The sequence below is a fragment of the Balaenoptera borealis genome (genome assembly GCF_965194805.1).
Source record: "Balaenoptera borealis genome assembly, chromosome: 1".
Classification (NCBI taxonomy): Eukaryota; Metazoa; Chordata; class Mammalia; order Artiodactyla; family Balaenopteridae; genus Balaenoptera; species Balaenoptera borealis.
Window position 1 is genome coordinate 91,736,618 of NC_138860.1, and position 24,311 is coordinate 91,760,928.

At 47.1% G+C, this 24,311-nt stretch overlaps 1 protein-coding gene across 9 annotated transcripts in view; it reads left to right on the top strand.

Annotated features, from left to right (window-relative positions):
• IGSF3 (immunoglobulin superfamily member 3) overlaps positions 1 to 24,311 on the top strand; it is a 111,493-nt gene that overhangs the window by 30,324 nt on the left and 56,858 nt on the right. The window contains exon 3 of one of the 9 annotated variants that reach the window (XM_082368759.1): positions 19,197 to 19,307. The exons of the other annotated variants lie outside the window; for them this stretch is intronic. Coding sequence (XP_082224885.1) covers positions 19,298 to 19,307 — 10 coding nt within the window. The 5' untranslated portion in view covers positions 19,197 to 19,297. The remainder of the gene's footprint in view (positions 1 to 19,196; positions 19,308 to 24,311) is intronic. 9 annotated transcript variants of the gene reach the window in all.

Here is a 24,311-nt window from a genome sequence, read left to right on the forward strand (position 1 = left end):
CCTTTCTGAAGGTTGCCTTCCTTCCACTGTTACAGGGGCTCCTCTTTGTTGCGTTTTCTTTGCTCCAAATGCTGCTGCTGCTTTTCCTTATTTTAATTTTTTATTGTGGAAAATTTCAAATATAGACTAAAGTGGAGAAAATAGGATAATGAACCCCCATGCACCTATCACCCAGTTCTAACAATGATCAGCTCATGGCCAATCTTGTTTTATGTGTACCCTTGCTCACTTCCGTATCCTTTCTGTATTATTTTCCAGAAAATCCAAGGAAAACTTTTTCTATTCCCATGTGTTGTTGAGAACTCTTGCCCACTAAGCTGCATTTATTAGTAATGTACTTTCTCATTTAAAAATAATTTTCAGAATAACAAGGAGATAACATTTCATCCCCATCAGATTGGTGACAGTGTAATAGTCGAACAATACCAGGAGATGATGAAGATACAAAAAGAATACTTAGACACTGACCTTGGGAATATAAAATTGGTGCACCAGTGTTGCAGAATCATTTGGGCAATGTCTCCTGTGACCAAAGATACCCCTAGACAAACATTTACAAGAATATTTATTGCAGTGAAATGTTGGAAACGTCTGAAAAATTCATCAACAAGAAAATGAATTTAAAATTTGTGATGCATATGGTGAATATTCCTACAATGAAATGTGATCTGCAGCAATCAGAATGAATTCACTAGAGTGACATATGTCAACAAGGATTACTCTCAAAAGTGTTTTGTCAAGTAAGAAAGATGCAAAAGAGTACGTACAGTGTGATGCCATTTTACAAAGTTTTAAATCGTGCAAAAATTATTAATATGTTTTTGGAGACATACATGTATAGTAAAAGCATAAAAATGCATGAGAGTGATAAATACCAAGTTCAGGATGTTATTTCTGGGGTGGGTAGGGGTAATTGAATTGGGAAGGGAGTGAAATAGAGACTTGATCAATGTCTAATGCTTTCTTTCTTTCTTTCTTTTGCAATTAATTAATTAATTAATTTGGCTGCATCGGGTCTTAGTAGTGGCATGCGAGATCTCTCGTTGCGGCATGCAGGCTCCTCCTTGCGGCGTGCAGGCTTCTCTCTAGTTGAGGCATGCGGGCTCCAGAGCGCGCAGGCTCAGTAGTTGCGGCGTGTGGGTTCTCTAGTTGTGGTGCAGGCTCAGTAGTTTTGGCATGCGGGCTTAGTTGCCCTATGACACGTGGGATCTTAGTTGCCCGACCAGAGATCGAACCCACGTCCCCTACACTGGAAGGCAGATTCTTAACCACTGGACCACCAGGGAAGTCCCATAATGCTTTCTTTCTTGAAAAAAAATCTAAAGCAAATGTGGCAAAAATGAGGATTTGACTGTCTTGGATGTATACAGGTATTTATTATTCTCTATACTTTTCTATATATTTTAAATACTTTCTCACTCAAGAAGTAAATTTAAGAAATGTGTAATTGTTCTTCATCTTCTGACGAGCTTGAGATGGTCACTGTGTCACATGATGTTGTCAGCATCTAAACCAAAGCTCAAAAACTTGTCCAGTCCTGAGAAAATGCTTATTTTCTTTGTCATCTAATGACATTAGATCACAGTTTCTCCCTAAATTTAATGGATTCCTAGAAGTCCATGACTCCACGTATTTTCCAGACGCTCATATTGATAGTTAGCAAAAGCCAAGTAATGAAGCCCTAAGGATTTGACTTAACAAGCTTATAGAAGAAGCAATTGCATTGTATTTTCTTTTTCCTGTTGGAGAAGGTGAGGACAATGTGAAGAGGGGAGACTGAGGAGGGCATCCTGTCTTGCCTGTATGGGGACTGGTCCTAGATGCAGCTTCTTCCCTTTCATCTGCAGTTGGTTAACACCTGTTTGCACTGGAATAGGGTGGATGGGCCTTGGAAGAGGGAGGGTTTAGATAATGAGAACTGGTTGACCTGATGTGTCGCAGGATTAAGGGCCCATCTATAGTGAGACAAACCCCTCAAGACGTAGTCCCTGCCCCCCATCTTCACCTCTGCTCACTGCCCACCTCCATTCATGCTCCCCTTCCAGCCAGAGCCCACACCAGCCCTGTGAGTGAACTCATCCTTTGTTCTCTGGCCTCTGGCTTTGCCCGTGCCCTGTCTTCTCACGTGGCATGAGTGCCTGTACCTGCTCCTGGGCTGCCTGCCTGACTCCTGCTTCCAAGACTCAGATCAAGGTGCCCTCCGTGTGACGCCCTCCCTGACTCCCCGGGCTGACCCCGCCTCCCCCGGTACCTGTACAGCTGGCTGCTTGTGTGGGGCTGGTGCTCAATTCCACCTGTCGTGCAAGTGGAGTGGTTCAGAGTACAGACTCCATGTGTGCCCTGGGCAGAGTACTTAACCTCTCGGCACCACAGTCATCTGCAAATGAGGATAAGGATGGCAGCTACCTCCTGCTGTTGTCGTCAGGGTTAAATGTTGTCATGTGTATGAGGCGTTCAGAGCAGGGCCTGGCAGGATACTTCTGCGAGAGTTAGCTGGTGCTGCTGTCGCCATTCTTCCGTTTTCTTCCCTTCCTCTTTCTTTTCACTCTTCCTCCTCTTCTCCCTTCCCTCCTTCCTCTTCCTTTTTCCTTCTTGTTTAGCTCTTCAACACCGGAAGATGGAAGACATTGGAAGCAAAACCTATAGGTGGGAATGAGTCACGGCGGGCTTGGGGGGAAAAGGCAAATTGTGGAAGGACAGGTAAGAGTCAGATTAGATAGATGGGGGAGCGAGGCCAGAACTTGGGAGCCTTGAATACCAAGAGGAGGAGTTGGACATAAAGGGATTGGTAAAGTGGAGCCCCTGGGCCATTGTTCCTGAGGCGGGAAACTGCCGTGGGGGACATAAGTGGCAGTAAGTTACTGGGTAGACTGGCTGGGGCGGAGGGAGAGAGTGGCAGTAAGGAGCCAAGTATTAAAATATGCGAAAGACCTTTAGGATTGAAGAGAAGACAGCTGGACAGGGCTGCTGATGGTGGCAGAGGAACAGGAGAGGCTCTGGCGAGGAAGAAGCAGGCTTGGGTGAAGGGGTAGAGTTAGGCTGCAGGAAGCCACAAAAAGAGGGAAGATAGCAGAGATAACATTTTTTTGTTGTTGTTTAAATTTTATTTTTAGTTTTAATACATGTGGAATGGCTTAGGATTTGGCATCAAATTGGTGTATTTATTGAGCATACCTGCTGCGGATGCCAGCTAGAGACACCATGAGCTCATACGCTTACGGGCAGGACAAGAGCAGGGAAACACTGTGCCCAAGCATCGTCGTCAGAGTTCTGTGGCTGGGTTAGGTGTTGCAGGATTCTGTCCTCCACCTTTCTGCATGTTTCTAGTCCGTTTTGATGAAGGTAGAGGTCATACTCCTCCAAATCATTTCAAGTTGTGTACATCACTTTAAAACAAGAAAGGACAGCAAGTATGTGGCTTGATGAGGAAGAAAGAGATGGGCTGATGGTCTGGGTCCTGTTAGGACGGACAGGGATAAGTGTCCTTATCCTGAATAAGTTCTGAATCCAGTTGCACAAGTGTGGGAGGGGCAGGTGGTGGAAGGATGGAAGGTTTTAGCCGGCAGGCGTCAACCGCGTGATGTGGCCACCAAACAAATCTGTCTTATCTGCACTAAAGGAGATGCGGTGTCTAGAGCCGAGGGGTAGTGGTCTGCTCGCTCCGTGCTGACCAGACCACGCGTGGGGAAGAGCACAGAGTTCTGGGCAACACGCTCGGTGGGACAGAGGCAAACTGGAGCCCGTTTGTAAGAAACAGGGAGAGGAACCAAATCCATGTCATGCACAGCCACGAAAGATCTCCAGCTGTTCGGCCTGGAGACGAGAAGCTTCAGAGCTTCTAGATGGCGAGCTCCTTGAGGTTCAAGATCGTTCTGTGCGTCTCTTTGTAGCCTCAGTGTCTGCTTCAGTGTCCAGTGCCTAGAATGTGCTCGGTTATTGCCCATTGAATGGATAAATTGAGAGACTGGGTTTGTCCAGGACCCTGGAGCCCGATATCAGTTCACAGTAAAGAACTTTCCAATAGAGCTTCCCCGCCTGGGCTGCCATCAGCGACGATGTGCCTCTGTGGGGAGAATGTCCACAGTCAAGTTTAGGTGGGTGGTTAGACCAGTGGGCCCCAGGAATCTATCATTGTTTACATGAGTCAGGACTTTTTGGTGGAGGGGAGGAAGGGGGAGTGGGTAAAGATGTGTAATCATTGAGGGTGGCCAGGAGCAAGTAGATTTGTAAATGAATCTGGTGGCAAATTTACTTACAAGTACACACCCCCGTCCCCAAAACAGTGCTTTTTACAATTTCTAGATAAAATGCCCTAATTTGAAATAGCATCGAGTGGAATTCAAGTTAATAGTGTGAACGGCAGTACCATCTGCTTGGCTTCATGGCCCAGTAGATCTGCAGAGCCATTTGTCACAGTTTGTTTTAAAGCCAGGAAGAAAAATACTCCTGGATGCCATCCAGAACTTCTCGTGGAGATGCTGTCTTTGGAATGTGGAAGGGGTGGGTGGTGAGAAAGCTGCCCACTTGGGCAGAAGGAGGGCCATGTGCTGGGAGGCAAGAGACGGGGGTTCCAGTTTCCCTCGCTGGCTTGCTCATGACCTTGGGGAAGTCGCACAACCTCTCAAGCTTCGGCACCTGGTGTGGAGTGGCCCGGCAGACCGCAGCTTCTCCATGTCAAGGCTGGGCCAGGTGACTGTTCATTCTTTCATTCATTCAGCTAGTATTTTTGAGCTCCTATTAAGTGCCAGGCACCATTCTTTTTTTTTTTTTTTTAATTTATTTAATTTATTTATTTTTGGCTGCATTGGGTCTTCGTTGCTGCGCACGGGCTTTCTCTAGTTGCGGCGAGCAGGGGCTACTCTTGGCTGCAGTGCACGGGCTTCTCATTGCGGTGCCTTCTCTTGTTGCGGAGCACGGGCTCTAGGCGCGTGGGCTCAGTAGTTGTGGCTCGTGGGCTCTAGAGCGCAGGCTCAGAAGTTGTGGCGCACAGGCTTAGTTGCTCCGCGGCATGTAGGATCTTCCCGGACTAGGGATCGAACCCAAGTCCCCTGCATTGGCAGGCGGATTCTTAACCACTGCGCCACCAGGGAAGCCCCAGGCACCATTCTTGAAGCTGGGGATTCGGCAGTATTAGTGCTTTTTCTAGTCTAAGACCTAGGATGCTAAGCACATCACCGTCCATTTCACTAATGTTACTGGAGAGCGCAGCATTTCCTTCAGGTGTAAGCACCGTATGTGGGAAAACTGTTCTGAGCTGGGGGAAGTTGTCACCAGCCTTCCAGCTGATGTGCTTGAAACCTAAAGGGTAAGTAGGGCTGACTCAGAAGTGCATGAAGATCAAGCCATGAAGCCTTGGATAGGTGAACAGGTGCTTCTAGAGGCACCTTCCAGCCTGGAAGGAATCATAAACCTGGGGTGGGGCGTTCTTCCCAGGAAAGATGGCTGTGGAGTGGGGCTCTCAGTGGGATGAGGGGTCCTGCTTTGTTCAGGGAGAGGCTGAGGAAGGCCTCAGAGTGGGGTGAGGGGTGATGTCAGCCCCTGTGAGGAGGGTAGGTGCACGGAAAGGGGGTTCCCAGAGAGCAGCCAACTGAGTCATCCCACGAGCACTCACTGGGCACCTACCGTCTGAAGTGCGAAGGGTGCACAGAGATGAGTTGAGGTGAGGCTCTGACTTAAGGTGCCCTGAGTCTGCAAGGCAGGCGAGTGTGGAGGTAAATGTTGGTGCCGGGGGCTTCCCTGGTGGCGCAGTGGTTAAGAATCCACCTGCCAATGCAGGGGACATGGGTTCAAGCCCTGGTCCGGGAAGATCCCACATGCTGCAGAGCAACTAAGCCTGTGCGCCACAACTACTGAGCCTGCTCTCTGGAGCCCGCGAGCCACAACTACTGAGCCTGCGTGCCACAACTACTGAAGCCCGCGCGCCTACAGCCCGTGCTCCACAACAAGAGAAGCCACCACAATGAGAAGCCCGCACACTACAGCGAAGAGTAGCCCCCGCTCACCGCAACTAGAGGAAGCCCGCACACAGCAACGAGGACCCAATGCAGCCAAAAATAAATAAATACAATAAATAAATTAAAAAAAAAAAAATGTTGGTGCCGGGCAGGCACACCACACGGGGAGAGAGTGACTGACAGCCTAAGGGGGCGAGGAAGGCTTCCCAGCAGGGATGACAAATGAGCTGGGCCTCAAGGTGTGACTAGTTGGTTGGGTGTGGGGTAGAGAAAAGGCCACTGCAGGGGAGGAGCCTTGAAATCTTCCCGAGTTTACCTTCACGTTGTGAGTGGAGGCCAGAGACCCCGTACCCAGATGTTGTTCATTTGATTCTTGGTTCGCTGGAGGATATACTACTTTAGTGCCCCCGCAAGGGGATGGTCATCCCCGTGTTTGAGGATGAGAATTCTTGGTGCTTAAGCTGCCTCAAGTCTTTTCTGAAACATCGTGGGTGTAAAACAAACAAACAACATAGTCTTTCCTGTTGTGTGTGTGGGGAGTTGGAAAGGATGAGGGGCAGCGAGGTGGCTGACACAGCCCCCGGGTGCAGAGGCCTCGGAAAGTGGACGGAGATGTGAGTGCAGGAAGGCAAGAAAGGACTGGGGCCGAGTTCCTATGAATACGCAGCGTTTAGGGACACTTGCATGAGGGGGGGGTGAAATTAACCAAGGAGAGGAGGAGACCATGGACTCCTCTATTCCAGGAAGAGAACTGAGTAAGGTAGACATCAGTGGGACAGTTTTGGAGGAATAGGCATTACGGGCAGACACAATGAATTTGTTTAAACAAATTTCTGGAACTGGCGACTCGAGGGCTTTGTCAAGCTCAGTGCCTTAAAACCAGTAAGAAGTGGGAACCTAAGGTGAGTTTGAGATGGGGCTTTGGGATTCTGCTGTTCAGAGGCAGGTTATTAATGCTTTGTAAGCAATCATCCCAAATCTGTGTCTTAAAAATTATTTTATTGTCTTTCAGGAATTCTCTGTAGCTCAGGATTCCGGGAAGGGTTTGGCTGGTGTCTGTGTCTCAGCCTCTTTCATGCTGGGGCCGGGCCACTGGCGAGCTGGAACAGCAGGGCCACCATCTAATTGTCTTCACGGGGTCCCTCCTGGGCGCTGACTTGGGTTCCTCAGCGTGGGGCGCTCAGAGCAGTCTGGCTGCTTACGTGGCTCTCAGAGCTCCAATTGAAGTCACAGAGGGTCACTACTCTCACAGTCATGAGCCCACCCAGCTTCAAGGGGAAGAAACACAGATCCCTTTTCTTGATGGGAACAGTGTCAAAGTCACGTAAGGCAGAGCTGGCGGGATGGGAGATCGTGTTACAGGCAACTTTGGGAAATACACCTGGGCTCAGGTGGGGAGCCTCGTATGAACAGGTGAACTCCCTAATAGTATGATTACAGCAGAGGAGAGTGGAGGGCACCCCCTGTGGTTTGGTGGGCAACCTGAGTCTCTGGGCAGGAGGCAGGAGGGGACATAACCAATTATTGAGGAGACGTGGGCGGGGATGGAGGAGGAGAGCCAGGTGTTCCGGGCGCAGAGCTGGGCTTGCTGTGGGAGCTCCGAGGCAGATGTGAACAGCGAGGAGGACCGGAGAGTGGTGGGTTCGGCCAGGACGGATGGCTCTTGTTTATCAAGTTGTTTTCTTCGCTAGCTTGAGCCCTCTGCACCCCCCTCCCCTAGCCCCATTTTCCCCTTAGATTTTGAAATGACATTTCATTAGGAGAAGTTTTAAACTATCTTTGTCTTTTTTATTGTTTTCCTATTTTATTTTGGCATGGCATGTATTTTATTCATTTATTGTTGAATAGGTAATGCAATTAAAAAGGATAGCTTAGGAGGTAGACTGTGCAGATTGTCTGCTTCTCACCCCATCCCCCCAGAGGTCACCGGTGTTCTCGGTTTCACGTGTTTCCTTCAAAAAGTATTCTCTCTCTGTGTTGCTGCTGTGATGCTGGCTGTGGGCTCCTTGCTCTCTGGCCTCCATTTCAGCCTCCACAGCATAGGGTGGGGTGGGGTGGGATGGGATGGGGGTGGAGGCACTACCCTCGCTGGCACTCCCTCTGCAGACCAGAATCTACCCACCTTCGCAAGAAGGCAGGGCCTGGGGGCTCAGGGCTGACTTCAGCCCTGGATTCTGTTCAAGCTTTTCTGAACCTGTGATTTTAAATGTTGCTTCTTAATTCAGGTCAGATTCCTTTCATGGTGGTTCTTCATTTCTACTTTGTATGGTTTCTAAGTGTTCTTTTACTCCCAAGATGGTGATTCTGATATTTGGTTTCATTCTATCATTTACATGTAAAATTTCCTGAAAGAGGAAAATATATATAATTAGGGGAGTCCTGGGGCTCTGAATTTTGGTATCACAAAATCACACAATCTGAAAAGGGACTTTAAGGCTTGTCTAGGTGTTTTCCCTTTTGTGTTTTTTTGTTTGGGTTTAAAATGTTTTTTAAAAAAGCTTTTTTTTTTTTTTTTTGGCATATAGGGAATTCAGCGCTAGACAGGAAACTAAAATATTATCTAAAGCCCCTCCCCCCCGCCAAAAAAAAAAAAAAACGAAAAACCCAAACCAACTCTGCTATACTTCCTGGGCTGGATGGTGACCTGCTGAGACCTCCCAGTTCCCTGGAGCAGGCTGGAAGTACCTGGCCCAGCTCTGGACAGGAATGCTTGAACCCGGGATAGTCTAGATGATTCGGGTGTGGGGATGTTTGGTGCTGTGTCCAGGCCTGGGGCTGACTTCTCCTTAGCTGGCTTTCAGGGGGACAGATTGCAGCTGAACTCTGCCCAGGACCCTGATGCAGCTCCTAGAAACCCGAGGCTGTGTCTTCAGTGCACAGCATCGATCTGTAGCGTTCGAATCTATTTTTTCTCTCTGCGTGTCCACAAAATTCACTACTTTACAGTGAGCCTGTCAGGGATAGCTGCAGTGAAGAAATGCTCCACTCCAGTCCCAGGGCCTCATACTTTCGGAATTTTGCCTTGGCAAGTGAATCAAGTACTCTAAACACGCTAATGTCACGGTCCCTACCCAGGGGGAGTTAGAACTTTTTCAAAGCCCCTTTCTATCTGTTGCCTCACCTGTTCCTCACTTCAGCCCTTTATTTTTCTGGATTTGGCTGGAGGTTCTGTAAAAAGGATTTAAACAGCAGCTCCTTTGCCCCCCAAAAGTGCCCCCCATGCACCGGGGCCTGTTTTCTTGGCACTGCAGGTCTGGTGAGTTAATCCTGTCGGACAAGGGCAGCTCTGAGTTAATGAGTACAATCTCTCTTTCCCCCCACTGGAGCATGGATTTTTTTTAAAGTCTTTCCTAACTTTGGAGAGACAGAAATATATGGCTGAAAAAGGATTGCGGGGCAGGATTAAAAACTAATCCTTCAGCGTCCACGTGCCCGTTTGTTGCCTTCCGGGTTTGCTCTCCTTCCCACCTCCGAGGGCTCCTCACTCAGCGTGTTGTGTGGTTAGTTATTCCACAGCGGTCTTGGAAGTGGTTTCGGAGATGCTGTTTCGATCCTGGAGGATGTGTCACCATGCGACGACAGCCTGCTGTGCTGAGGGATGCGGACAGGCCCCTGCCCAGCCCCACGCCGGCTCGCATCTCATCTGGCCAACACAAAAGGCAACTGATAGTTCCAGTTCTCAGCACTGGGTGGGCTGGAGACCTTTGGGGATGGTCATCGTTGTCTGCTTTTTTCAAGGTGCAGCTCTAGCCAAGTGATAACCTTCACAACTATATCATCAGAGCCCTCATCCCTGGGATCATTTTCTGTTTTGAACGTCTTGGTTGTCTTTCCTCTCTTTCCTCAAGCAAGCCTTCCTTGGTTAGGTCACGTGAGTCTGGAGTCCTTGATTGCTTTCCAGGGATGGGCTCTGCCCTTGTTGATTTCTGCTATGTCTTGACCTTTTTGGTGACGGTACCCATTTGGGAGCTGCGGGCTAGCTGCAACTGATGGAGACTTGGAGGACTGAATGCCAAGTATTTGGGAGCAGCTTGGAAATTAACAGTCTTCTGGCAACTTTCTCAAATGGATCGATGGTTTATTATGGCCTCTGAGGCCCCTCTTGTCTGAATGCTTGCTATCCGTCAGTTGTGTGACTGTCTTCTGCTCCCTCTGTCCTGCCAGGGGCTAGCTGGAGGAGATGATTTCTGGCTGCATGTGATACAGTGGTCTAGAGAGCTGGATGGGCCCAGGGAATAAATTCTCAGTCCAATGATGACATCATCCACTTCCCCCTAAGCCTACCCCTCCTCTGTTTCCATTCTGCACGCCACCCCCCCCCCCAGTTGCCTAAGATTTGGGGGTTGTTCTCAACAGCTCCCTAGACACCCCCGCCGTGCGCTCTTGACTCCTGATGTCATTTCCTTAGCATCTCTCCTGCCAGACCACGCCCCCTCCACCCCCTGTGCTCTGCTCCAGTTGGGGCCCCAGCAGCTCTCATCTGGATCACTGCCGGAGCCTTCTGCTGAGGCCCCTTTCCCAACATTCCTGCCAGAACTATCTTCCCGAGACCTGATTCAGAAGATAGATAGGTAGATAAATAGGTGATAGGTAGATTTTCCCTTACTTACACCCCTCAGTGGCTCCCCATTGCCTGTGGTCCATGGGCCGAAGCTTCTTTCGCGTGGCATCCAAGCCACACCCTGATCTGCCCCTTTCTGCTGCTTCCTCTTGGTCTCCCTTTACCCCTCAGTTTCCCCCTCACCTGTCAATGGCAAACTGCTACAGCACTCTGGCCCCTCTGGCGCTCTCCTGTAGCTCTGCGCACACTCGGGCTGCTCTGTGCTGAGATCGTGCGATATGTCCTCCTGCCCTCACCCAGCAGGCATGCCCACTCCTCTCAATTAAAACCTGGCTCAAGGAAGCTCCTTCTCTGAAGCCTTTCCTCACTTCCCCTGGTTAGAGGGGACCCTCGCCCCATGTCCTCCAAGTGTCCTTGACCGCGCCACGAGCACGTTGCAGCCTCCATTTACACATCTGTCTCCCCCTCCTAGACTGTGGGGATTTGGGTCTGCACAACGCCTGGCAAAGAAGAGCACCATCAATATTTGTAGAGTGGATGAGAAAGGAGCTTAGAGTCAGAGATTGTGGGTTGTGGTGCTGGCTCTGCATCTACTAGGACACTGAATTTCCCTGAGCCTCAGTTTGCTCATCTCATCTGTGAAATGGGGACAGTACACTTTTCTTACGAGATGGCTGTGAAGTTAAAATGAGAAGACACCTGGGAAAAGGCTAGTGTGGTGCAGATTTGGCGAGTGTCTGGAGCCGAGCAGGGACTCGGTCCTTATTGCCCACTTCAGCTGACAGCTGGGGAGGAAGTCTCAGTTTCGGGGTGATGAGTCTCATCACTACCTTGTGCTTCTGTCTCCTCTTCAGAGAGGGCTTCTCATCTTGCCCCTATTTCGGTGGGGGGTGCCTTACAGCAGGAGGGCTGGGTTTGCCACCAGGGGGCAAAGGCGTGTGAACCCTCCTCACTTTGTGGAGGCCTCAGCGAACGTTCAGAACCCAAATCCTGTTTGTCCAAGTTTCTCCAGGGCCTTGGATGGTGCGCCCGCTTGGCTGTCAGTAGCGATTGAGAAACGGCCCTGTGTGGGCTGTCGTGTCCTGGGCCCTGTGTAAATCAGTGGCAGCCTGCCAGTTAATGCCTGAACTTCTGCTTTCTCAGGATTTCTCCAACCATCTGTCACTCAGGTGCCTTCTTTGTTGGATCCTGGAAGGATGATTTTCATCGAGGCTCATGGTATCTGTTAATGCCGTGCAGAGGCATCCAGTTGGAAGAAGCAGGGGAGATGTGTTAGAGAGATCAACCTGGAATTGAAATTTTAATACCTTGGAAAAAAAAGTTTTAGGGAAGTGACTAAACAGCCTTAAAAGAACGGAGATGAGGTCAAACCTGTTCAACCAGGTCCTTGAACAGTAGGTAGCTCAAATAGAAGGCAACTGACTAAACATGTGACACGTCACACACTTGCTGGGCCACTTGGCCAGTCTGGCCCCAGCTCGTTTTGGCATCAGTTCCTCTCTCAGCCCCTTCCCTATTTCACATCAACCCCCTCTGCTACTTCCACAACCTCTGACTCATCTGCACCAGAGTGTTCACCCCTCTTGACTCCTTTCTGGGGGGCGGTGAGGAGGAAGGTGGTCTGAGAAATGACTTAGGACCATTTGTCCTCGTTGCAGGAGCAATCCACCCAGAGGGCAGAATGGTTGGAAAACACTAAGTGCAAAGAAAACAGTCACTTGTTACCTTACTGCCTTTTAGCATTCTCTTGTGTGTTCGCTCAGAACTTTCCCCACCCATGTGTGTGGGTGTGTGTGTGAGGGGGGGTTCTTTACAAAAATACTTTCAAACCCTTTTAGAGCCTTTTCCTCCTTTAACTTAGTCATGCGCTTTCGGCAGTGTTGGTGTTCATCAATGTTTTTCTCTGTGATTTGTCATGGCTGTATAGTATTTCACCGCACGGGGAAGTGCTGTAATTTATGTAACCGAGTCTCCCGGTGGACCTCTCCTTGCTCTGGGAATGCCCCAGGGGTGTGTTGCTCGTTCTTCTACCTCCCTCTGGAAGGTTCCTGTACTCTCTGCCAGCACAACCCTCCACATTCCAGTACTGTGTCCAGACTCCTCCTCCTCAGTTCTCTGCTCGGGGCTGCTGCAGAATTAATCTCTGCCACCGTGGTTCTGTCTTCCGTGCCTGTGCCCCCCAGTAAGAACAGGCAGGGCCCACTGCCTATCACCTGTTCACAGTCATGCTCGAAGCATGTTCCTCTAATTGAATTGGGAAAAAAAGATGCAACCCCAGGGCTGCCCACAGAGGAGGGCAGAGAGCAAGAGACTGAACCACCAACAAGGAAAGTCAAAGCTGAGAGAGGAAGAAGGGCCACGGATTGTTATTCTGAGTAACACGTGCCTGGGAAAATCCCCAGAAGCCGTGTCAGTGCACTTGACTCTTAAGTTTTAGTTGAGTGTAGACGTTGGTACTTTATAACTGGCTGCCCACACTCAAAGCAAAGTGGGCCCCTCCTCGAGTGGTCCCTGCTGCCCTAAGTGGTTGTGTGCCAGGTCATGGAGTACAGATGCCCAGCTGGTCAAGTCTGGCTGGACCTGGGTGGGTTGAAGTGTGCATCCTAATTGGCCCCCAAGTCTACAGCTTGGGAGGGCAGGTTAAGAGTTGCTCAACCCTTGAGCTTGCTGTCTGGGTAATCTGCGCCAAGAGGCAGAGCGGGGAGCTGCAGGTGAGTGCAGCGGCAACAGTAGGCACGTGTAGGCTGCGTTGCTGGAGCCCAGAAACTGAGGCCAAGGGCAGGAAGCACATCCCTGAAGAGTGGAGTGGAGCTGTCTGCGGGGAGGGGGCCTAGGTCGTGCAGGTTTTCCAGTTCTGGGCCTTCCAAGGCTTAGCTGTGCTGTGATCGTACTCTCGGGTTGCTCTGAACCTCCACTCTGAGTTGTACCCCCTTCTCCACCCTCCTCCCCAGCACACACTTGAGCTAGTTGAATGGGCTCAGCTTCCTGTGATTGTCTGGTCGCCATCCAGCAGGACGGCCCGCGTGTGTTGGGGATGGCTGGGGTCTAGGAGAACGCTCATCTCTGCTGCCCGCCCAGCTGCTGCCCTTACTGTCCTATGCAGCCAGCCCCCAGCGCCCAGAGCCACCTGTCCTTTCCCACAGGAAGCTGGCCGGGAGCCTCTGGAACCAAACGCGAGCGTTCAGGGCTTTTCCTCGCCTCGGGGAAGTGAGCACTTGGAGCCAGTGCCCTGCTGGAGTCATCGAACTCATTCACCCGTCCCTCAGTAATGTTTACTGAAGTCTCTCATAAGCCCAGCGCTGAGCTCTGCCCAGGGCCGCACAGAGAGAGACGCAGTTGCTCATTGTCTAGTGACTCCAGCCCCGAGAGTCGCAGCACGGCCGGGGGACCAGAGGAGAAGGCTCTGGGCAGGGGCCTTGGATGGAGTTGAGAAGAGCATTTGCGTTTTGCACAAGGAGGCTTACTGGGTCGGAGCTGGAGGGGCTGCACCTGGAGTGGGAAACTGCTCTGAGGCCCCCTGCAGAGTACCCGTTCAGACCTGGGCACCCCCTGGCAGCAAGGCAGGCTCCACTTTCTAGCTCTGTGTCTCCGAGGCTTGGGTGCTGAGAGGCAGAAGCGGGGGGCGTGTGTCAAGGACCCCTTCACGTCAGGTCTTGTTCCTGATGTCACTGGGGAAGCCCCGGAAGGTCTTCTGCTTCTTTCTGCTGCCCCGGCGAGCCGGCATCCTTATGCTGCCCACAGAAGCCCTTTGAGATTGTTCAGGAAGGACCTGGGCTCAGTGATCCTCTTCCTGATGGGACTGGCCAGCTTCCAGGAGGAAGAACAGGACGGCTGAGTGTGAGGGCAGCCGCGGAGGAGTTTTTCTGCCCCGTGTGCCGGGAGGGCGGGCAGACAGTAAAGAGACTGTTGTAAAGCCCAGCAGACACCTCTTGATCTGAATCAGAATCTGGATCAACCGAGACATCCTAGGTCCAGAAATGCAGCCTAAACAAGCAGCAGTGGCAACAGTCCTGAAATGTCTGCTTGTGAGAAGGACCAAGGCATCTGCTGGTTCTGGGTGATGGTCCTTTTACTATAACTCACTGTAAGCTTGTGGTTCCTAGGCGCCTGGACTTGGCAGGGACTGCTGTGCCATGAGGCCGCCTTCTTACTGAAAAGAATCAGCCTGACACTCAGCCCACTTCTGTTATCTTTGAGACCGGATGGAAGGAAATAGTGGTCAGTAGATCTAGGGTAACTACAGGGAGAGCATTTACAGGCAAGTAGTGCGATTCTATCTTTTAATTTTTTTCCCCTCTGGAAAACAGAAGGCAAATACTGGTACTTATATTCAATTATGATCATTTTCCATTGGATTTGCTGCCTTGAGTCCTGGTGGAGCTGGGAGAAGGGTCTGTCTCATAGCCATGGGCATGGTTGGCAGGGCCGCAGGACCCCCCCCTTGGCTGCCTGTCCTTCCAGATGTTGCTTCCATGCCATTCGTATGTTGGGGGTGAAGGGGAATACGGGTGAGGAATATTATGGGGTGGGTAGGACTCTGGAGTGTTATCCCTGCCTTTTCAGGGAAAGGAGTGGAGGGTAGTGGCAAGAGGTGAGTGACAGGAGAGGAGGGGCTGAGGTGGAAGAGCAGGGAGGTGTTGTCTTTGGGTTGGTCCTCGTGCCAAGCACGTCATGGGATGAAAAGAGCCATGGACATCCTGGAAGTGCCCAGGTCTTCCCTATGGTTTAAATAGTGAAGGAGAGGAGAGCTGGAGGATTTCATAAATTTAGGTGAGAAAAGGACAAGAAATTGAAGGCATGTGAAAAAAGAAGGACTTGTTTGTTATAGTCCCCACCCCCCCAAAAAAGAAAAAAGTAAACCTAAATATCCACCAATATGGCAATAAATAAAATGTGGTGTAGTCCTGTTGTGGAATACTATACAGCTGTATAAAAGGAAAGAATATTCAATCTCAAAAATGTTGAGGAGGAAAACTAAGGAACATTTCTGTATGAAAGGATGATGTTTACGTTAAAAAAAATGCTGATCAATAGTGTATATTTTCAATGGCTTTATATATATATTTTTTATATATGTAAATATATATTTACTATATATATATATATATATATATATATATATATATATATATGTATGTATGGTTTTTTTTTTTCCTTTTTTAAGTCAGGAGTGATCCATCCCTAAGTCTTAGCTGTACCAATCTCTGGGGAAAGGAGGAGGAAGCAGGATTAGAGCTAGTAGTCAGAAGAGATTAAAAGCTTGTAATATTTTAACTAAAATTTTTTTAAAATTTTTGTCTAAATCAAGTAAGTATTAGAATGTTTAAAAAACTTTTGAAGTCATAGTTTAGCAGTCCTCTAAGGTGGCAGCTTTAACATTTAGTAATGAGTGAATTAGACAACAGCTCAGAAGCAGGGACCCAGCCCAGGGTCTTGGTAGCTAAATGTCCTGGGATGGTGAGGCACCTGGTGACTCAGCAGACATCATGGAGATCAAAGTCAGTTTGGGACGAAGTGATTCATTCGTTTGCAGCCCTCTTTACTGGTTCTGGAGCTGGCAGTCACACCTTAGAAGTAGCATCAATAATTTAACATTTATTCATCATTGTCTCTAGAACATCTCTTTTAGGTACCACTGGAGATTTAAACTAAAAAAAGAATGAAGGATTAAATGAGTGATATTTTTGTCCTTGAACTTAAAACCAGGTCAGGCCCTCATCTTGTCTCACCTGACTGTTAATTTTGGTCTCCCTGCTTCCGGTCTTGCCCTCTACTCTGTCCTCCACCTGCCACTCGAGTGATGATTCAGAAACACAAATCTCATCTGTCTCCTACTTGCCTCTTCTCAGCTGCCCCGGTCCCAGAGGAGGGGTTTGACTTTATTTGCATGCCTTTCAGTGCCCTTTCCCACCTGGCACTGATGTGCCCTCCAGTCACGTGACAAAAGAGACCTTGGCAAACTTCTTGCTAATCCTGGGACATAGTACAATGTTTTCACAGGGCATGTACCTCACCTTGCTTCCTTCAAGACCCGGTTCAGGTGTAACTACCTCTGTGAAGCCTATTTGGCCTTACTATCTCCTTTTGAGAGGTCTTAACTTTGCACTTGGCACCTCACTGCCATCACATCCTGTTGTATAGTATTAATTAGTTATGAGTATTTCTGTGGGGATTGTCAACTTAGGATAAAACTACGTCTTATTCATCTCTCCTTCATGGTTTCTGTGCTGGTCCCCTTCATGTAATAGGTATTCAAAAAATGTTGGCTGAAAGTATAACACATGTTCTAGTTACCTTTGTTGTGTAACAAATTGTTTCACAACTCAGTGACTTAAAATAACCATTTTATTAGGCTCACAGAATCTGTGGGTCGGAAATTTGGGCAGGCACGGCAGGGGTGGCTTCTCTCTGCTCTACAGTGTTGGGGGCCTCGGCTTAGAGGATCCCAAGGCTGGGAGGCGGCTCACAGCTCAGGCCTGGAATCATGAAGGCTGGTTCCTGCCCTTGGCTGGCTACTGATTGTGAGCTCTGCTGGGGCTGTGGACTGGAGCGCCCTCTCCATGTCTTGGACTCCCTCACAGCATGGCAGCCTCAGGACTTCTTCCACGGTGGCATCAAGTTGCAGAGTGGAAGCCGCATTGCTTTTTATGGCCGAGCCTTGAAAGTCACACCATGTCACAAACCTGCCCAGATTCAAAGGGAAGGGTATAAACTCCATCTCTTGGTCACAATGCAGAAGAGCATGTGGGACAGGAGATATTGTTACTGCCATGTTTGGAAAATACAAACTGCCATGGTTGGTGTGTGGGAGAGATTAGTTCCACAGCTAGAGCTAATATCACTTACAACTACTGCTACAACTACAGTTGCTGGCTTAATGCATATTGAGCACTTATGGTGGACCAGGTCCTAAGGGTTTTAACTCATTTAATCCTTCAACAATACTGTGAAGATTACATTACATTACAGATAAGGATGCTGAGTCACAGAGAGGTTAAGTAACCAGCCAGGGTCTCCAGCTACTGCCTGTGCTGTGGGAGGTCAGAGAGGGAGAAGATTCCAGAATTAGCTCCATCCTTCAGGTCTGCTGCTGTGTTGTGCCACTGCACATGTCACGTGGGTGTTGATGGCTATTTCAGGGGATGTTTTTGATGGAAGTAAGGACCTGGATGCAGGTCTTTGTGCTCGTGGTCTGGGGAAGCTGAGCCATGAGCTGTCCTGACTCTGTGGCTCCCCCGTGTGTGTGGACCTTGGTCAGGCTGCCCCTGGAAGGCAGTGACATTGACCTAACGGGGCCTTCCTTGTTAAGGTGTTTTCCGTAGTGTGTGTGTCTCCAGCCTGGCTTCGTTGACATATTTTTTTTTTTTTTATAAATTTATTTATTTATTTATTTTTGGCTGCGTTGGGTCTTTGTTGCTGCACGCAGGTGTGGGCTTTCTCTAGTTGTGGCGAGCGGGAGCTACTCTTCGTTGCAGTGCGTGGGCTTCTCACTGCGGTGGTTTCTCTTGTTGCGGAGCCTGGGCTCTAGGCGCGTGGGCTTCAGTAGTTACGGGGCACGGGCTCAGTAGTTGTGGCTCACGGGCTTAGTTGCTCCGCAGCATGTGGGATCTTCCCAGACCAGGGCTCGAACCCGTGTCCCCTGCATTGGCAGGCAGGTTCTTAACCACTCCGCCACCAGGGAAGCCCCTCGTTGACATATTAATACACATAACTTACTGTCCCTGATTGGGGCCCAGCAACTGCTGGCTCTTGTTGGTAAGGGCCAAGCTCTGTGTCTGTCTGTCCCCTGACCCGGAAAGGGATCAAGTGAGGATTCGTTTTAGCTCACGCCCCTTCTTGTCCTCCCTTGGCTGAAGGCTGAAACGTGAGAATCCCCAGCCTTGTCACTGGAGTGGCCTTCCTGACTGCTCTCTCGGGAGCCTTTCCGTTCTGTGGGGCCCTTGGGTGGCCTGGTTTCCACCCCATGGCTGGTCTGTTTGGCATTTTTAACATGAGACCTTGCACATTCCCCATCATAGTCTTCAGGACCAAGTTGGCAAGGAAACGCAGTGGGTGGTTTATCATCACTTATCGCTGATATTCACCAGGCACATTCAGGATGAGCCACAGACTAAGAAAACGATTAGCCATGTTTTTTGTCACGGAGAAAGTGACTTAACCTGAAAAACCATTTCCTGCTCTGGTAAATGTGGCTATAATGAAATCAACCTCATTTAGTTGTTATGAGGATTAAATGAGATGATGCATGCAGATTATGCCTGACACACTAAAGTGCTAATCATCCTCATTTACCTTCATTTTAAACATATACTTGCTTATTTTTAAAAATGGTAAAATAGAGGCAAGGAAAAGAGAGAGGGAAAAATCATTCACCATTCAGATTCAGCCCAGTATCATTAATGTTTTGTTTGGTTATTTTCCTAGGTACAGTATTTTTTTTTTTAACATAAATTTACTGTGTGTGCAGTTTTGCATTTTTAACTGAAATTCAAACATTAATCTTCTCTTTAATGCTTTTGTACTTGCAAAGATTTTTCCTGTTTTTGGATTAGTATCTCACGTTGGTAGAAACAAGATGAAATTTTTAAATTTTCATTTGGTGGCCTTCACAGTATTATTTGATCTCTAGGATTACCTCTGAGGTTGGTATATAGTGCATTTACATTATTCCCATTTTACAGATTAAGAAATATACTAGTGTGGCCGAGGCACATGCAGAATTTGTAACAACTGTGTGCTGTTTGAGCTCTGAGGATCATAGAGGTCACAACTGGAACAGGAGATGTGGAATGGTGAGCTAGATCCTTCTGACACTTTGACATGCTCACTTATGCATCTTGAACTCAGAAATTGGATCCTGTGCTTAGAGATGTGTGTCCCTGAGCCCAGGCATGTTCCAAAAATTCACGGGAAGCTGACTTTCACAGGTGCAGCCAACCCCTCCCTGCTCACTAACTCCTGAATCATATTGCCCCTAGCCAGGTTGTCTAGGACTCAGCACAGAGGAAAAAGTGGGAGCAAACTTGGACAAGCAATAGCTTGAAAAACTAGTTAAGTGATATCATGTGTTTATGGATTAGAGACTGCCAAAACTAGTCTAAAAGGATGTAGCGTTTCCCACTGACCATTTATTGTCTAAAGCAATGATTCTTAATCTTCTTTTCTGGGTCTTGAATCTCTTTATCTTTTGACGTTTATGGACTCTTTTTCTAGCAGAACACACACAAGTGCATGTAATATAATTTTTCATTCAATCTTAAGACCCACAGGTGTCTATATTAGACACATATTGGTACAAAACAAATTACTCCAACACTTAAGACTAAAAAAACAGTAAATTCTTCTCAATTTTATTGTAAGCGTAAAACTGCTCTTATAAAAAAATTGTCCTAAAATAAAAATCTTGATTGGAGAAGCTGTGTTCTCCTAAGCCAGTAGTTACTGCAATTGTGAGTATAATTCTTAAAGCAAAACAAAACAAAAAAACCCAAAACCAAATCAAAAAACCGACAGTAAACATTTATTATCTCTCACAGTTTCTGTGGATCAGGAATTCAGGAGCATCTTAACTGTGAAGCTCTGACTCTGGGGTTCCCAGGGGGGCGCAGTCAAGATGTCATTTGGGGCTGCAGTCATCTGAAGGCTTGGCCAGGGCTGGAGGAAGTCGTTCCAAGGAGGCCTAGTTATATGCTGGTTGTTGGCACTAGGCTTCACGTGGACCTGGTCACAGGGCTGCTTTGATGTCCTCATGACATGGCATTTGGCTTTCCTCAGGGTATGTGATCCCAGAGAACGAGGAGGAAACCCCAGTGTCTTTTTATGACCTAGCTTTGGAAGTCACACTCCATCATTTCTGCATTTCCTTTTGGTCACACAGGTCAGCTGTATTCAGTGCAGAGGGCAAGGTATGGGGGAGTAGCTTCCAGGCCCTCTCCAGGTGTGCCACCCTCCCAGCACATTGACCCAAAAGTTCTAATCCTGTCATTTAGGGTTTTTATCTGGGGCTGGGGGGCGGGGTGTTATTACATAGGCATGATTGATTAAATCATTGGCCATTGGTGATTAAACTCAACTTCCAACCCCTTTCTCCTCCCTGGACTTCAGGGGGTGGGACTGAACATTCCAACCCTCTCTTGAAAATATCTAAGGGCCTACCTTGAATTACCTCATTAGCAACAACTTCTGTAAGGTCAGAGGCTCCTTGTGAATAACAAAAGACTCTATAACTAAGGAAATTCCAAGAGTTTTAGGAGCTCTGGGCCAGGAACTAGGGGACAAAGGCCAAATATATAGTCTTTCTTGTTACCTGGGCTTGGCTGCTTGCTGCTTGAAAGGCAATACAGGAGCCACGTGTTGGCTGTTGGCTGGAAAGGAAAGGTTGCTCTATTCAGGAGGCTGGCAAAACCCAACTCCGAAGATTCTGCGTGACCATGAAAGGGAGAATCATTTGCGGAGGGGGTCAGAGTCTTCGTTATCTTCCACTGTTTGCAGACTTTCTTTTGATTGGTTGGTGGTGAAGTAACAGGGCAGAGCTCCAGGAATCTTGTGCTCAGCTTGAAGTTACCATCCTCCACCTGGGTGGGGACCTTAGTACCTGCCGAAGAACTCAAAGGTATTGTTTATGTTTTTTTTCCTTGAGGAGGAAACAGGACCCTGCCCCATGGCTGCTCCTCCTCAGTTTCTGCGTTCCTTAATCACTTGCCGTTCTGTTACCCAGTATTTTCTTTCTCATCCTTTTCTTTCTTTGTTTTTTTAAGAGTTTCTTTTTTTTTTAAATTATTTTTATTGAGATATAATTGACATTTAACGTTATATTAGTGTCAAGTGTGCAACATAATGATTCGGTATTGTATATGTTGTGAAATTGTTACTGAACCAAACTCAGGTCTACTTGCTTGATGCACACAGCAAAGCCAATCTACCGACACTGGGTTGTGGTGAAGGAAGGTACAGCGTTTATTGCAGGCGCCTAATGCTCAAAAGACCCAAACTCCCCAATGGCTTTCAGGGAAGAGTTTTTAAAGGCAACATCAGGGGTGAGGGTTGCTGGGTGTGTGATCAGCTCATGGACTTTCTTCTGATTGGTTGGTGATGAGGTAACAGGGTGATGTTTTGGGAACCTTCATCATCAGCCTTCTGGTTCCAGCCAGTCTGGGGTCTAGTGCTTGTGGTCAGCATGTTGTCACCAACCCTCTACCTGCACGGGGGTCTTAGTTCCCGCAGAACAGCTCAAAGATATGCGTCAGATTGTTATGTGTATCCCTTGAGGAGAAAGTAGGAGTCCAGTGTCTCTGTCTTATCTCTGAACGGTTGTTTAAGCTATCATTACTTTTCTTGCTTGACTGCTTTTCCTTTGTTTCTGCATTCTCTCACTTCTCTAATTAGTAACTGTTTGAGTCTGCTCTTTGGAACTTGGGGAAGGCCTTAGGAGACTAAAGCCTCTTTCTGTAATCAAGAAACAGGGGACACAGAGGGGCTTGTGTACCTAGGAAGGCCCTGCAGGATCCTGCTCGGTTTCAGAAGGATTACCACCAGAAGTCTGGCTAACATCCATCGCCACACATAGTTACAGTTTATTTTTCTTACAATGAGAACTTTAAAGATTTATTCTCCTAGCAACTGTCAAATATACAATACAGTATTGTTAACTATAGTCCTCATGCTATATATTATATCCCCAGGAGTTGTTTATTTTATAACTGAAAGTTTGTACCTTTTGACCACCTTCACCCATTTCCCACCTTTCCACCCCCTGCCTTAGCATAACGCCCGCAAGGTCTATCCATGTTGTCAAAAATGGCAGGATTTCCTCCTTTTTTATGATTGAATAATATTCCATTGTATATATACACCATATTTTCTTTATTCAGTCATCAATCGATGGACACTTAGTTACTTCCATGTCTTGGCTATTATAAATAATGCTACAGTGAACATGGATGTGCATGTATGTTTTTGAGTTAGTATTTTTGTTTCCTTCAGGTAAATACCCAGAAGTGGAATTGCTGGGTCATATGGTAGTACTATTTTTAATTTTTTTGAGGAACCTCAGTATTGTTTTCCATAGTGGCTACATCAATTTATATTCCCACCAATGGAGCACAGAGATTGCCTTTTCTCCACATCCTCACCAACACTTGTTTTTTCTTGTCTTTTTGATAGTAACCATTCTAATAGATGTGAGCTGATGCCTCATTGTGATTTTTAGTGGCATTTCCCTGATGATTAGTGATGTTGAGCATCTTCGTGTGTCTATTGGCCATTCATGTGTCTTCTTTGGAAAAAAACATCTGTTCAGATCTTCTGCCCACTTTTTAATCAGATCGTTTCTTTGCTATTGAGTTGTATGAGTTCTTTATAAGGACTTTATTTTCTTTAGAGCAGTTTTGGTTTTACAGTAAGATTGAGAGGAAGATACAGAGATTTTCCGTATACCTTTATTTTTTATTATTTTTTTTTTTTAAGATTTTTAGAAATTTCATGTAATGTCTGAAACATTTATATTAACATATTTCCATACATATTTCCATACAAGTACAAATATAAGATTTTTAGAAATTTCATGTAATGTCTGAAACATTTATATTAACATATTTCCATACATATTTCCATACAAATACAAATATGATTTTTAGAAATTTCATGTAATGTCTGAAACATTTATATTAACATATTTCCATACATATTTCCATACAAATACAAATATAAGATTTTTAGAAATTTCATGTAATGTCTGAAACATTTATATTAACATATTTCCATACAAATAACCCAATGAAAGTTTAGTATTAGTTGTTTTGTTTGTTTTTTTATACTGCAGGTTCTTATTAGGCATCAGTTTTATACACATCAGTGTATACATGTCAATCCCAATCGCCCAATTCAGCACACCACCATCCCCACCCCACTGCAGTTTTCCCCCCTTGGTGTCCATATGTCCATTCTCTACATCTGTGTCTCAACTTCTGCCCTGCAAACTGGCTCATCTGTACCATTTTTCTAGGTTCCGCATACATGCATTAATATACGATATTTGTTTTTCTCTTTCTGACTTACTTCACTCTGTATGACAGTCTCTAGATCCATCCACGTCTCAACAAATGACTCAATTTCGTTCCTTTTTATGGCTGAGTAATATTCCATTGTATATATGTACCACCACTTCTTTATCCATTCGTCTGTTGATGGGCATTTAGGTTGCTTCCATGACCTGGCTATTGTAAATAGTGCTGCAATGAACATTCGGGTGCATGTGTCTTTTTGAATTACGGTTTTCTCTGGGTATATGCCCAGTAGTGGGATTGCTGGGTCATATGGTAATTCTATTTTTAGTTTTTTAAGGAACCTCCATATTGTTCTCCATAGTGGCTGTATCAATTTACATTCCCACCAACAGTGCAAGAGGGTTCCCTTTTCACCACACCCTCTCCAGCATTTGTTGTTTGTAGATTTTCTGATGATGCCCATTCTAACAGGAGTGAGGTGATACCTCATTGTAGTTTTGATTTGCATTTCTCTAATAATTAGTGATGTTGAGCATCTTTTCATGTGCTTCGTGGCCATCTGTATGTCTTCTTTGGAGAAATGTCTATTTAGGTCTTCTGCCCATTTTTGGATTGGGGTGTTTGCTTCTTTGATATTGAGCTGAATGAGCTGTTTATATATTTTGGAGATTAATCCTTTGTCCGTTGATTCATTTGCAAATATTTTTTCCCATTCTGAGGGTTGTCTTTTCGTCTTGTTTATGGTTTCCTTTGCTGTGCAAAAGCTTTGAAGTTTCATTAGGTCCCACTTGT